At 47.3% G+C, this 15981-nt stretch overlaps 1 protein-coding gene across 2 annotated transcripts in view; it reads right to left on the bottom strand.

The window, feature by feature from the left end:
- Positions 1–1755: 1755 nt before the first annotated feature.
- The window catches only part of EDEM2 (ER degradation enhancing alpha-mannosidase like protein 2), a 31184-nt gene continuing 16958 nt past the window's right edge, over positions 1756–15981 (bottom strand). For both annotated transcript variants that reach the window (XM_017341661.3, XM_002710786.5), the window contains 5 exons: positions 15811–15952; positions 13974–14098; positions 8599–8743; positions 6436–6557; positions 1756–2322 (listed from right to left, as the gene is read on the bottom strand). In XM_017341661.3, coding sequence (XP_017197150.2) covers positions 1822–2322; positions 6436–6557; positions 8599–8743; positions 13974–14098; positions 15811–15952 — 1035 coding nt within the window. In that variant the 3' untranslated portion in view covers positions 1756–1821. The remainder of the gene's footprint in view (positions 2323–6435; positions 6558–8598; positions 8744–13973; positions 14099–15810; positions 15953–15981) is intronic.

The following is a 15981-nucleotide window of genomic DNA, read 5'->3' as shown; positions in this document are numbered from 1 at the left end:
CACATTAGCAGGGGGAGCTGGATCAGAAGCAGAGCAGCAGGGACTGGAACGGGCACCCATAAGGGATGCTGGCACTGCAGGTGGTGGCTTTACCTGCTACACCACAGCACCAGCCTCACGAATAAATCCTTTAAAAAATATGCATCTTGTGGCTGGTGCTGGACCGTAGTGGGCGAAGCTTCCGTATGTGGTGCCAGCATCCCATATGGGTACCAGTTCAAGTCCTGGCTGCTCCTCTTCCAATCCAGTTCTCTGCTTATAGCCTAGGAAAACAGTAGACCACATGGGAGACCTGGAAGAAGCTCCTGGCTCCTGGTTTCAGATAGGCCCAGCTCTGGCTGTTGCAGCCATTTGGGGAGTGAACCAACAGATATAAGACCTCTCTTGGTCTCTACCTCTCTCTGTAACTCTTTCAAATAAATAAAATAAAATCTTTAAAAAAAATACACATCTAATGATGTTATGCCTCTACATTTTTAAAAAAAGATGAGTCCGCCATCTTTTTTTTTTTTTTTTTAATATTTATTTCTTTTCATTTGAAAGGCAGAGTTACAGAGAGAGATGGAAAGACAGAGAGAGAGGGAGAAAGAGAGATCTTCCAACTGATGGCTCATTGCACAAATGGCCGCAATGGCTAGGGCTGGGCCAGACTGGAGCTGGATCTTCTTCTCCTGCTTTGCCATGCACATTAGCAGGCAGCTGGATCAGAAGTGGAACAGCTGCGAATAGAACCTGCACCCATACGCGATGCCAGCATTGCAGGCAGTGGCTTAACCCGTCATGCCACAGGGCCAGCCCTGAGTCTGCCATTTTTGAAGCTGTGTTTGTTGAAGTTGGATGATGAACACTAAATGCATCACTCTCTTGTTCTTTCCACTTTAGTTGATGCAAAATTCACTTTTTTTTTTTGACAGATAGAGTTAGACAGTGAGAGAGAGAGACAGAGAGAAAGGTCTTCCGTTGGTTCACCCCCCAAATGGCTGCTATGGCCGGCGCTGCACCGATCTGAAACCAGGAGCCAGGTGCTTCCTCCTGGTCTCCCATGTGGGTGCAGGGCCCAAGCACTTGGGCCATCCTCCACTGCCCCCTCCCCTGGGCCACAGCAGAGAGCTGGACTGGAAGAGGAGCAACCGGGACTAGAACCTGGCGCCCTCATGGGATGCTGGCACCGCAGGCAGAGGATCAACCAAGTGAGCCACGGCGCCGGACCCAAAATTTTACATAATTAAAAGTGTAAAAACTCATCTCTTCAGAGACGCTTCCCATAACCACCCTAAGATTATCATTTTCTCCATTATTTTCAATCATAGCATCCAATCTTCTTCATGAAACTTACTTGAATGTTATTTTATATCTTTACTAGTTTGTTTCTCTCTGCTAGAAAACAGTTTCTACAAGAATCAAAACTGTTTGCAGACCCTCTGAGCTGTGGCTGGTGCACGAAGCTGCTTAATAAATCTTTGTTGGCTGGAAGGGCAGACGGGTCGAGCAGCAGGCTAAAGAGCAGCAGCACAGGTTGGAGCCGGAACTCACGAAGAAACACATAGTTAACAGTCCCCTCCCCCAAAACAGCAGGAAAGGAAGGGAGAGTCAACTTCAATTCCTGGGGTTTGGGAGCAGACTAACTTTGGGTTTAGTAGTTTCTCAACTGTCTAAGAAAAATAAACTAATTCACAACTGCTATTAGCTGTCACCCTTTCTTTGAATGAAATCTCCTGAAACAGTCCAACATGTAAAAACATAAGCAAAACAGGATAGTCAAAAGCAGATTTATTATTATAGTTTAGTCTCGAAAAATAGAAATAAAAAATTATCCAGTGGTTATGAGGAATCTAAGAAAACCTGCCCCAGTAACGCCAACTTGGAGGTAAAGGGCTGACTGGGGCAGCTGAGAAGCGGGGTCTTCCGCTTGGCTGGCTTCTTCTCCCGTGTCTGGTCCTGGTTTCCAGAGGAGGACAAAGTTCCTGGCCCTGCTGGGGGTTCCCACGGCCCTGAACTTATTGTCTTTTTCTGAAATCTCGACTTACTCCGTTTGAGCGAGTAGAATTCCTTCATCAACTCCTCCACTTCCCACTGCTCTTCCTTCAGCCTCCGGCAACAGTGAAGGGCAGCGGGGTCAATGGGGTGAGCTTCAGTGTTGAAGATGTAGCCTCCGGCCCCCAGGATGCACTCCCCGTACGGAGTTATCACAGCATCGAAGGTGGAGCCATTGTTGTGAATGAAGTTGGTCGGATCAAACAGAAGGTAAAGGTATTTCACAGTCTCGGCCAGGAAGAAAGACTCCATGCGGTTGTCAAGCTTGTGGTCTCGCAGATCTTTGATCTGCCACGTGGGAGGAGGCAAAGTCAGAACAGCAGCACAGGTGGGTAATAATGATCAGGGGACCCCCATTCAAATCACTTCACTTCTCAGAGCTTCCTTCTTTTCCAAGCCACCACCTCTCACCCAATTATCACAACAGCTTCCAACTGGGCTGCTTCTGATACTACCCTACAGTACATTTCTATCATAAATATTGAAGCCGGCATTCGGTCTAGCAGCTAAGATGCCTCTTGGGACACTTGCATCCCATGTTGGAGTGCCTGGGTTCAAGTCCTGGTTCCACCATGAGTTCCAGTTCTCTACTAATGTGCACCTTGGGAGGCAATGGGTGATGGCTCAAGTGCTTGGGTCCTTGTTACCCGTGCAAGAGACCAGACTGGGCTCTTGGCTTCCGGCTTCACTGTGGTATTGGGGAATAAACCAATGAATGGGAACCGTCCAGGCCAAAGCCAGCAGCCAGAAGTTTCATTGGAGTGTCCATATGGGTAGCAGGGGCCCAAACACTTGTGCCATCTTCTGCTGCTTTCCCAGGACATTAGCAAGGAGCTGGATCAGAAGTGGAAGGAGCCCGGACCCAAGCCAGCGCACTGTGGGATGCTGGTGTTGCAGGCAGTGGCTCAACTGCTGCACCACAATGCCAGTCCCAATAAATAAATATTTTAAAAATTAAGTCTGCAGCTGGTGTTGTGGCGTAGTGGGTAAAGCCACTGCTTGCAACACCAATATCCCATAGAGGTGCTGGTTCAAATCTCGGCTACTCCATTTCTGATCCAGCTCCCTGCTAATGGCATGGGAAAAGCAGCACAAGATGGCACAAGTGTTTGGGCCCCTGCCACCACGTGGACACCTAGATGAAGCTTCTGGCGCCTGGCTTCAGCCTGGCTCAGCCCTGGCCACTGCAGTCATCTGGGGAGTGAACCAGAAGATGGAAGATCTCTCTCTCTCTCTCTCTCCCCCCCCCCACTCTGTCTCTCCCTCTCCCTCTATAGCTCTTTCAAATAAATAAATAAAATCTTTAAAAAAAAAAAAAAACAAACTAAGTCTTACTCATCACTCTTCAACTCAAACCCCTCTGTTGATGGCCCACTTCACAAAGGCTAAATACCCAAGTCCTTCCTGTGGGCTTCCCGCTATTTCATGATCTGACTCCTGCTCCCTCCTGACCTCACCACTCTAATCCTGCTCTTGCAGCTCTAGCTGTGTGGCCTTTCCAATCTGGGAGTAAGCAAACACACTCCTGGCTCGGCTGCTTTGATTTGTCCTCTGAGCCTGAGCATTCCTCTTCCAGACAGCCCTGGAGTCCACTCCTCTGCTTCATTCACTTCATCAGTAAAGGTTTCCCCTGATCTTACGTGACACAGCAATCATCCCGCCCTTCTGTGAATATAAACACAGACCTAATCACCTCTTTCAAGGATGGCATTGCAATTAAGATGTCACTCGTGACGCCTGCATCCCATGTCAGAGTTCAAGTCTCTGACTCCAGCTTCCTGTTAATGTGTACTCTTGGAGGCCTGGGTCCCTGCCACCCACATGGGAGACCTGGACTGAGTTCCTGGCTTCGGCCTGGCCCAGCCCTGGCTGTTGTGGGCATTTGGGGAATGAACCAGCAGATGGAAGCGCGTGCTCTCTCTGCCTTTCAAACAAATGAAAATAAATGAATTATTTACTGAGACAATCCTCCCTTGACAGGTATCAACAAGTTGCAGGGTTTTTGCTATTGTAAATGACTCAAACGGGGTCTTATTCAGAAAATTCAACTGGTTTATAGGTACAGATGTGAAAAATTACTTGCTGCAAACATTTATTTTAGCTTCTCAGAATAAGCAATACATTTAAAGAAAACTAATTCTCAGTGGACATTTATCTGACACAAAAAAATGTGACTCAAATATGGACTTGATGTGCCAAGATTTGTTATTCTCTTGGTCTGTTTGACAAAGGTCACATGTTCCCACCATTCACCTTGGAGGACCTCCAAAGGGCTTCATTTTCATGGAAATAAGTCCAGCATTCCTAAGAAGGCCTCAGGGGGTTTATCACTTTGGCATGTCGCAGAATACCACATGTTGGAAAGCAAAGCATCCATGGCCTGGGAAAGCAATAGAAGATGGCCCAAGTCCTTGGGCCCTGGCACCAGTATGGGAGACGTAGAAGCTCCAGGCTCCTAACTTCTGATCAGCCCAGCTCCTGCCGTTGCAGCCATTTGAGGAATAAACCAGCAGATGGAAGATCTCTCACTCTCTCTCTCTGTGTCTCTGCCTCTCTATAACTCTGCCTTTCAAATAAATAAATAAATCTTTAAAAAAAAGAAAGAAAGAAAGCAAAGTGTATCACTGCTTTATTTCTTCCCCATGCATATAGGTCTTCTCTTTAAAAATACGGATCCAGGGAGGGCTTTTGGCATACTGGTTAAGATGCTTTTAGGACACGTGCATCCCCTATCTGGAATACCTGGGATTAAGTCCTAACTCCTTTCCCAATCCCAGCTTCTTGCTAATGTACACCCTGGGAGGCCACAGCCACATGGAGACCTGTACTGAGTTCTTGGCTCCCAGCATTGGCCTGGCCCAACCCTGACTACTGTGCATACCTGGAGAGTGAATCAGTGGATGGGAGATCTGTCTCTCTGACTCTCTTGCTCTATATGTCTTTCAAATAAAAAAAAAATACAATTAAAAAAATATATGGATAGGGCTGGTATTATGGCATAGTGAGTGAAGCCACCGCCTGCAGCGCCAGCATCCCATATGAGTGCCAGTTTGGTTCAAGTCCAGGCTGTACCATTTCTGACCCAGCTCACTGCTAATGCACCTGGGAAAGCAGCAGAAGATGGCCCAAGGGCTTGGGCCCCTACAACAACCTGGAAGAAGCTCTCCTGACTCCTGGCTTCAGCCTGGCCCAGGCCTGGTCATCGCAGCCATGTGAGGAGTGAATTGGCAAATGGACAATCTCTTTCTGTCTCTCCCTCTCTCTCTGTAACTCTGCCTTTCAAATAAATAAAATAAATCTATCTATCTATATCTATATCTATCTATATATATATATTTATGGATCTATATTTACTTATAGGATATAAGCACATTACAAAATTTTATAAAAGAAGATTTGTTTTTTTACATCCTGTACCTTAACACAAACACTAGGCTTTTTGGAGGATTTTCTTCCAGGCTATTTTCTTATATATCTGTTTTTTATTTGTCTGCAATGACTGCTTATTCATTCATTTAATGTATTTGAGAAGCACAGCAACAGAAACAGAGAAACACACAGAGATCCCATTTGCTGCCTCATTCCCCAAATGCCTGCACCAGCCTCAGATGGTGTCAAAACCAAGACCCGGAAAACTCAGTCTGAGTTTCCATTAGCTGCTGTCTCCCGAGGAGCTCATTAGCAGGAGGCTGGAATCAGAGTAGAGCTGGGACCTGATACACAATGTGCTCCAGCTATGCAATGCACCTGCCCCCTGACTATTTATATCTGGCCTGCTTGAATCCTATAGGATGGAAGGTGACTGTCACCCTTGACCCTTTCAATCCACTTTCCACAGAGCAGCCAGAGTGATCTTACTCTGCTCCAGCCATGTTGGCCCTTCCTTCTGTCTCCTGTACACACGGTTTTTCCTACCAAAATGTAGGCCCTAGAGGAACAGGGGCTTGGTCTTTCTTCATTGCTAGAACCCTTGGACCCATAGCAGTGCCTGGCACATGAAAGACATTCAATAAATATATATGAGAGTAGTAGGATTATTTTGTTAAGGAGCCAGGCTTAAAAAAACAGATTTATAAGACTTCTCATAAAACTTTCTCCAAAACTCACCCTTGCAAAGTAGCCTATTCAGACAGATAGAGGACCTCGGATGCAGGGAGAAAGCCAAAGGCATTCAACACCCAGGGAACTAATCCTAGCTCCACCCCAACTAGCTATGCGACCTTTATCAAGACTCTTAGCTTCTTTGTTCTTTAGTTTCCCCACCTGTAAAATAAGGGCACCACATCTAACTGATATCTCCTCTACTGCTACAATTCCAGAACTCCCAGAGCTCCACCCTTACAGAGGCTCAGGCTTCCAAGGGAGACACTTCCCAATTTTGGTGCCCCTGGAAACACTTACTGTGGCAAATCCACACTCCACCTTGCTGATTTTTTCAATGGATTCCACAGCATCTCTTCCAAGTTCTAATAGGATGGGATCCCCTGTGGCACGGTAGAGGTACATGGCGCTCTCAATGAGTTCTGCAAAGGCAGAAGGAGACCTTCGTCATCCACAGCTCAGCAGCTGGCTGGGGATCCACTTGGGAGAGCAAGAGACTTCTCTCCTCTATAACTTGTCGACTGGGCCCCAATTAGGAGAATATGGGTTATCGCACTCAACACCAAGCTTCCAGAACCGACATGCCCAAAGCCGGAAGCGCAGCAGAGACCAGCCTGAAGGCAGACCATGGACTCCCAACCCAAGGGAGACAAAGGCAGCAGGCCCTAGGATAGAGAAGGTAGCAGAGGCCGTTACCTGTTTCCCAGTATATATCCCTTCCGTCCTTCTCGGTAACAGAATCCCAAACGTTGGCCAAGCTCATAGTTTCCTGGACTAACAGCTACTCCTAGAAGCTAGGTGCAATTAAGGACACCAAGAAGAGCCTATATACTCAGACCAGGATGCAGAACTCCATTTCTGTCTTAATTACACTACTCTGTTTTTTTCTGAGATGGGATGGACAAAGATAAAGGTTAAGATATTCAAGAATCAATCTTGAATTTAACAAAGGTGCAGTCATCAGTTCACTCGCCCAGCAGATGATAGTCTTGCCCTATTCTACACCACAAAACTGAATTTCATGTTGAGACCTGGGCCCTAACTTGAGATGAGTGTTAGCAAACAGGAGTGGGTCCAGAAGAGAATTGCTATGGAAAAGAAAGATTTGACCCCCCCAGAGAGCCATGTAGGTGAAAGCTATAGCTCAGGAGACTTCTCTATTGAGCTAATCTAGTTATACAGTAGTGACTTATCTCCCACTTGCTGTTGTTTGGGGGCAGGAAAGGTGACTGGACTAAGCACACCTCCACTAACGCCTTCCTGCCAGTCTGGCCTGCAGGTGAACAGGCTGCCTCTGTAAGCAGCAAGCTCCCTGTTGCTGATGGTAATGGGGCCAAGGCTGGATAACTATGTGACAGGCCTACTCCTGGAGAATTTCTGTGGGAAGACCCCTTAGGTTCCCTCCAACCTTGAGACTGCACAATCATGTTACATTGAATCCCAAATTCTGATCTTCATTTATCTGTTGGTAGCACCGATATAACTGGTACCTTCTGGGAGGTTTCTCTTTAAAAAAAAATTTAAAAATAAATAAATAAATAAATAAAAATAAATGTCATGAGAACAAAGGCGTGAGTAACACCAGGAACAGCAGTCTCAAAGGAATCCGTAGGGAATAACTTGCTCTTTGCAACTGCTGTTTTACCCCTTCTTCTGTTCCCCTCCCAAGTTCCTACAATAATCACTGGGATAAAGGAGGAAGGAAATGGGGCAGCGGAAGGCAGAAGAGACAGAAGTTACCAGCAAGGCCCATCCCACAGCCGAAGGGCAACTCAGGTGGGAGGGCAGGAAGCCCCTAAGACACAGGCAGTGCACCTATTTGGGTACGGGGTGGATGCTGTGCTGATTATGCGTCTTTCTTCTGTCCCCTCCCCCTCCCTTTCCCCCTCCTCTTAACTTCCCTGCAGTGAATCAGAGGACATAGAGCTGAAAAGGAAATTAAGACAGTGTCTAGTGTATGGGTCCCTTCCTTGATTGTGAGCTGCAAACGTGGAAGTGGACAAGACTAGAGGATTCTAAGGTCCGTCCCAATGCTCTAAGACTCCATTCTGTACAAGTGTAACTTAATCCGAGCCTCCAGTGCCTTAGGAAATTTGCCCACAGTTCTGGAAATCCTGACTGCAGAAGCTCAAAAGGAGTCAACCTGGGTTATCCCTTCTCACTCACTTCCCAGGCTTAAAGAGCATACGATTGCATCAGGAGGCCTGGGAGCCAGTCCCAGCTCCTGCACTTGACAGCCCTGGGGAAGCCATGTCTCCCCACGAGGACTCAGTTTCCACATCTGAAAACAAATGGGTAAATAATTCCCTGTAGGAAAATCATCCAGAGCCACTGAAAGGATCAGACAGAAAAAAAATAGACTTGGAGCACTCTGAAGTGTGGCGCTTCCTCGCAGGCATGGGAGGGTTTAGGGTTTGAGGAACCAGAGGGAGCAGGCTGGGAGGAGTCGGAGGTGCTGCTTACCAGGCCGAAGTGGATAGCCCTCTCGCTTCTCCACAGTGTACCCCTGAGGAATGTTGTAGAACTCTGGGAGCCCCCCAAACTGCTTCCATACAGTGTAGTAGTTGAGGAAGGTCCTCATGGCATTGTCAATGTCCCCGATGAGGCTCTGTGGGAGAGACGGGGCTGTCAGACAGAGAAACCCACAGATAACACCCCACACACAACCTCAGGGAGAAGACAAAGCCAAGCTTCTGCAACCAAAAGGACTCATCAAACCCAAGTCTGCTGTTCCCTCCCTGTGTGGCCTCGAGCTAGACACTCACTTCCCCGAGCCTCATGCATAAGATGTAAAACACAGCACCTCCCTCACACAGAGTTGGGAGGCATGGGAGGAAGAGATTGTACACTAAGTCCCTGGATTTTCAGTCAATGTTAGTTCTTGAGCGGCTGGTGCAATGGCTCACTTGGTTAATCCTCTGCCTGCGGTGACGGCATCCCATATGGGCGCCGGGTTCTAGTCCCAGCAGCTCCTCTTCCAGTCCAGCTCTCTGCTGTGGCCCAGGAAGGCAGTGGAGGATGGCCCAGGTGCTTGGGCCCCTGCACCCGCATGGGAGACCAGGAGAAGCACCTGGCTCATGATTTCAGATCGGCGCAGTTCCGGCCATAGCGGCCATTTGCAGGGTGAACCAACAGGAGGAAGACCTTTTTCTGCCTCTTTCTGTCTATAACTCTACCTGTCAAATAATAATAAAAAAAATAGTTCTTGAATTCAGCCAGCTGGTTCAAAATTCTAAGAACAGGGGCCGGTGGCACTGTGGGTAAAAGTGCCACCTGCAGTGCTGACATCCTGTATGGGCACCAATTTGAGCCCCAGCTGCTATACTTCTGATCCAGCTCCCTAATAATGCACCTGGGAAAGCAGCGGAGGATGGTCCAAGTGATTGGGTCCCTGCACCCATGTGGGAGACCCAGATGAAGCTCCTGGCTCCTGGCTTCAGACTGGCCCCGCTCCAGCCATTATGACCATTTGTGGAGTGAACTATATGAAAGATATTTCTTTCTTTCTCTCTGCCTCTGCCTTTTCCCTCTCTGTAACTCTGCCTTTCAAATAAATAAATAAATCTTTAAAAAAATTCTAAGAATAGGGAAAAAATTGAAGGCACCAAGTCTCACACCTCTAATAACTATTTTTATTAGTTTGTCATATAACCTTCCAGAGTTTCTTTATGCAAACATAGCAAATAAGCATTTATTACATTCTCTATACTATAAATAGTCTATTAAATAAATTGCTGTGTTTTCCTTTAATCATTTAACAAAATATTCTGATTTTTTTGCCATATAAGTAGTAAGAGCGTTTCCTCCTCCTATTTTTATACTTGCATAGTATTCTACTGCTTGGCCCAAAAATGAGTCAGTTCCCTATTAATAGCTGTTTGGCTTGGCTCCAATCTTTTACTATTTGCAGTACCAACCAATGCTGCAACAAATACCTTTGGTATATATGTCACTTTAAACATATGCAAATTGTATCTGTAAGATAAATTTCCAGAATTGGGACTTCTGGGTCAGAGGATATTTACATTTGTAACTTTTTTAGCTACTGTAATAAATTATTATTAATATAAGCTCACAGGGAAACAACTTACCTTGACATCTCTACTGAATATTTCAAGGACAGAACAAACTTGACATTCCCCCCAAAAAATTCTTGGTCCCTTCACTTTCCCACAAAGTTGCCTCCATACTCTTGCCTCCATCCCTTCATAGGAAGTGACACCCTGTCCACTCAGTTGCCTGGCAGGAAACCTGGTAGTCATCCTTGGTTCCTCCCTTCTCCCTCACACCCACATTAATTCCACCAGCAACTTCTGCCAATTCCATCTCCAAAACATTAGAGTTTCTTCTCTTTATCTCCAGAGCCACCATCTGGCCACCAGCATCCGGGACGACCTCAAAGGATTCCTTGTTGGTCCCATAGTCCCATGGTCCCCTCTTGTCCCCCGCTACTCCACCCTCACCACAGCAGCACTGTGACCATCCTACACCCCCACCAGACTTCTGGGGCTTGCTGCAGGGACAGCGTGGTCAAGGCAGCTCCCTACAGCCCTCAGGGCCTGCAGAGTCTGGTAACTGCTGACCTTTCACTGAGTTTTCCATCCCCTGGACTGTGACCACACTGCTTTTGTTTCTGATAAACACTCCACTCCACTCTTTCCTGCCCCCAGAGCCTTCACACACGACTTGGCTCCTGTCTGGAACATCAAACTCCACCCCTAATTCTTTACCCTTTAGGTGACTAGCATACGTGTCACCACTTCTCAGAGGCCTCCCCTGGATTCCAAGTCTAAAGGACATACCTATTGCAATGTACTATTTTATGCGTTTTTCTATGTAAAGTTTTTTTATGTCTCTGCATATATAAACTTCATGAGGGCAGGACTGGAACACAGTGGGGATTCAAATATTTGCTGAGAAAATGAATGAACAGGGGCTGGCGCTGTGGCATAGCGAGTAAAGCCACCACCTCCAATGCTGGCATTCCATAATGGAACTGGTTTGAGACCCACTTCCAATCTACCTCTCTGCTATGGCCTTGGCAACCAGAGTTCACAAAAGCATATCATAGGGGCTGGCACTGTGGCATAGTGGGTAAAGCCACCACCCGCCTGCAGTGCCCGCATCCCACATGGGAGCTGGTTCGAGTCTCGGCTGCTCCACTTCTTTTTATTTTTTTTAAAGATTTATTTATTTTACTTGAAAATCAGAGTTACACAGAGAAAGAAGGAGAGGCAGAGAGAGAGGTCTTCCATCTGCTGGTTCACTCTCCAATTGGCCACAATGGCCGGAGCTGCACCAATCCAAAGCCAGGAGCCAGGAGCTTATCCTGGTCTCCCATGGGGTGCAGGGCCCATGCACTTGGGCTATCCTCCATTGCACTCCCGGGCCACAGCAGAGAGCTGGCCTGGAAGAGGGGCAACCGGGACAGAATCCGGCGCCCCGACCAGGACTAGAACCCGGTATGCCAGCGCCGCAAGGCAGAGGATTAACCTAGTGAGCCGTGGCGCCAGCCGATTTTTTTTATTTTTAAAAATTACATTTTTTAGCCGGCGCCGCGGCTCACTAGGCTAATCCTCTGCCTTGCGGCACTGGCACACTGGGTTCTAGTCCCAGTCGGGGCGCCGGATTCTGTCCCGGTTGCCCCTCTTCCAGGCCAGCTCTCTGCTGTGGCCAGGGAGTGCAGTGGAGGATGGCCCAAGTCCTTGGGCCCTGCACCCCATGGGAGACCAGGATAAGTACCTGGCTCCTGCCATCAGATCAGCGCGCTGCGCCAGCTGCAGCACACTAGCCGCGGCGGCCATTGGAAGGTGAACCAACAGCAAAGGAAGACCTTTCTCTCTATCTCTCTCTCTCACTGTCCACTCTGCCTGTCCAAAAAAAAAAAAAAAAAAAAAAAAAATTACATTTTTTAAAAAAGTAAATCTGATCTGTGTATATCAATAAATAATGATCTCCAAGATAAATGCATATACAGTGAAGGGGAAAATGCCAAAGATTATCCATGTAAAGTAAAAAGAAGGATATAAGTCTATATTATATGCATGTGTACATTTCTTGAAATACCTAGAAAACCGACAATAGGGGCTGGACTGGGAAGGAAGTCTGAGAGTATAGGCTTTCTCAGTCAGAAAACAGTTGTGGCTTAGATAGCACCTTTCTTGGGTCCTCTAATAATGACTCTGTCCTTTGTTCTAGACCCTGTCTAGCCCACTTGGGTCTCATTCCTTTGTAATAATAACCTCTACTCTAACATCAATGGCTCTGCTCCCAACCTATGCATATTGATGGTCCTCTCCTCCACTTAATGTTGTATAATTATTCAGAATTTCTCTACAGACAAACCCCTCTAACTGCAAAAGTTGAGTGGCCTTCTCCCAGTCTTGGCTGGGATCAGCTTTAAGCCGTATCCATCAAAACTGTCCTTATAAGGGTCCAGAGACAGCCCCCCCCATTTCCTCTCCTCTATGAAATCCTCTCCACCTGGTTAATGCCACTCTTAGGATCACTGGCAGCTATTCTTACCCTGACTTGTATAATACAGTGTCCATGTAAGTGTTTACAGCAGGTGATAACGGAATGAACCAAGGCCTTCAGCAACCAGGCAGTCAACCAGATGCTTCTCCATCCATACATGCCTGTCCCTGCAGAGCCCCAAGATACCTCCAGCGGGCCCCTGAAGATGACGTCCCCAGTCAGCAGGAAGCAGCCAGAGGGACTCATCGTCACCCCCTTTCCTATCATCAAAAGGTTGGGATGATAGCTTTGGGATCCACAAGGAGGGAAGGCCTATACTTCCGGGAATGGAGAGTCCCTACCCACACTTCTGGGGAAGAAAAGTCCTTGTCAAGGTCCCCACGGGTGCCTAAAGGTCAACCAATGAGGATCAGACCCGACTCAACCTTTAACCCCCATGCCCTGAATCTATAAAAGGAGCCCTCCCAATCTTTTTTTTTTTTTTTTTTTTTTTTGACAGGCAGAGTGGACAGTGAGAGAGAAAGGTCTTCCTTTACCGTTGGTTCACCCTACAATGGCCGCTGCGGCCAGCGCACCACGCTGATCCGAAGCCAGGAGCCAGGAGCTTATCCTGGTCTCCCATGCGGGTGCAGGACCTAAGGACTTGGGCTATCCTTCACTGCACTCCCGGGCCACAGCAGGGAGCTGGACTGGAAGAGGGGTAACCGGGACAGAATCCAGTGCCCCGACCGGGACTAGAAACTGGTGTGCCGGCGCCGCAAGGCGGAAGATTAGCCTATTGAGCCGCGGCGCCAGCCAGTCTCCCAATCTCTGACACGCGACTTCCCCAGCTCCCCACTCTGTTGGGACCAGGGAACCTCGCCCAGGAGCAGAATCCCAATAAAAGCTTGTGAATTAAAAAAAAAAAAAAAGAGAGAGAGAGAGTATAGGCTTAAGACTTTTCGCATTTTAGTGCACGAAGTAGTGTGGTATACCTAGAGCGCTAAGATCCATACTTCCAGCCACAGGTCTGTCAGACCATTAAGAAACAAAAACCATGACAGTGGCCAGAGCAGCTGCAGCTGCTTTCCCACCCTCCCCAGGCCCACTGTCAATGGACAGATTGGACAGGAATGCCCAGCGAAGAAACAGCTCTTCTCAGAGGCTTCTCACGCCCAGCCTGGAAAGACTCTGTTTACCAGAAGTGAAATAACAGCCACAGAAAATCAGAAGTTCACTTCCTGATGCTTTACGGTCCCCTTGGAAAACTCATTTAAAAAAAATAGTGCAAGCAACGCAAGTATCTTATTTGACTTGTATGACAGAATGAGCTTCTTAGTCAGTTCCACAGAAAAACGACTATGTGTTTTGATCATTCCTACCTGAAGACCGGGCCAGTAGGCCTCCAGGGACTGGAAGACCGGCATGGAGACTGTCCCCTTGTACATCTGCACCCACAGGTACCAGTCGTCGAAGCGGGTGTAGTTCCGAATGGCTTTGTTGTACTCTACAGGGCAGATCAGATAACAGGCATGTGAGTGATCAGAGTCACCAGCAGCCCCTGACAACAAAAGCGTGGACTTACTCTTGTGATAAATCCTCTGATAGCCTAGCCTCAAAGCAGGTTGGGATGCAAGAAGGCAAGCAGACTAGAAAGGGGCACAGGGCATGGGACCCACAGTTGAACCTCTGGCTCCAGCTTTATCACCTGCTAGCTGTGACCTTGGGCAAGGGGTCCATCCCAAGCCTCAGTCTTACTATCTATAAAATGGGGAAACCAATGTCATGTATCTCACAGGATTGTTCAGTAATTTACTCATGAAACAGGTATTCACTGAGCACCTCCTGGATGGCACGCACCTGGGAGGTCGTAAACCAAAGTCTGGCCCTCATGGAGCTTACATGCCAGTGGGAACGTGACCTTACATCTCTGACTTAGACTGTAAAACCACAAGGGCTGGGAGGGCTGGGGCTGTGTTTTGTTCACTGTAGAATCCCCAACCCCGGGACAGCGCATAATAAATTATAAGTATCATCATGTGAATGAACAAAGTACCAAATGCACATTGAAATAAGTAAGACGATCGGAGGCAGCATCACAAGATTAAATGGAATAGCTCATGTTCAGAGTCTGGCGCGGTGCTTGGCACATCAATAGTACCCAGCAAGTATCTGCGGAATACATGAGTAGTAGCTATAATAATTATTGTTAGGTGCCCAAAAATTCCTCAAAATCCTTAGCATTAGTGTCTGAGGGCCTGCAGGCTAAGCTGTACTTATTCAACAGGCATCAACGGGCTCAAGACTTTTCACTGCTTTTCTTCTGTGCTTTCAAAATTTACTGTCATCTGCTATATGTTAATATATTTTCTATTTTTCAACATAAATATTTCCTATATTTTTCCATTTATCATCTTCCTCTCGCAAATGGTTAGGGGGAATACACAGGGGAATAGGGCATGGATTCCGTACCCAACCATTGCAGCTGTAACTACTAATGACAACTAATCACTGGAAAGATGCCTACAGTCTCAAACTCTGAGGAAGGATCAGATTATTTCCTGGGCAAGGTGATGTTTAAGCTAGGCTTTGAAGGGTAAGAGAATTTGGACCCATATTGTCAAAAGAAAAGGGTATTCTAAGTAAAAGAAACACCACATGCAATGATTAGGAGTCATGTTCAGAGAATACAGCATCATTCAGCCGAATTTTGCAAGAAAGCAAAAAAAGGTATTATGAGCATTAAGTGGGCAGTCTAAGTCCACAGTGGCTTTAAATGCAGATTTAGTATTCTGAAATGATTCTGTGGGCACTTGGGAGCAATCTAAAGTTTATAAATAAGGGTCGGCACTGTGGCACAGCAGGTTAATATCCTGGCCTGAAGTGCCAGCATCCCATATGGGCGCCAGTTCAAGACCTGGCTGCTCCTCTTCCCATCCAGCTCTCTGCTGTGGCCTGGGAAAGCAGTAGAAGATGGCTCAAGTCCTTGGGCCCCGGCATCCACATGGGAGACCCGGAAGAAGCTCCTGGCTCTTGGCTTCGGATCGGCGCAGCTCTGGCCATTGCAGCCATTTGGGGAATGAACCATTGGATGGAAGATCTCTCTCTCTCTCTGCCTAATTCTGACTTTCAAATAAATAAATAAATCTTTAAAAAAAAATAAAGTTTATAAATAAGCCAGAGGCTGACAGGAAAAATCTTGGGGAAAGCCCTTCTTACCTAGGAACATGGCCATGAGCTTCTTATCCTGAAGCAGGATGGCTCCTTTCACTAGGTACTCAAAGTAGGAGTCCACACCAGCGCCGATGCCCGCGTCCTGGGCCACCCACTTCCCGGTGAGCACATCAATGTGGTTGCCGACCTGGGAGGGAAACAAATGGTTCCAGCAGA

Source organism: Oryctolagus cuniculus, chromosome 11 (genome assembly GCF_964237555.1).
Source record: "Oryctolagus cuniculus chromosome 11, mOryCun1.1, whole genome shotgun sequence".
NCBI lineage: Eukaryota > Metazoa > Chordata > Mammalia > Lagomorpha > Leporidae > Oryctolagus > Oryctolagus cuniculus.
This window is presented reverse-complemented; position numbering and strand designations above follow the sequence as displayed.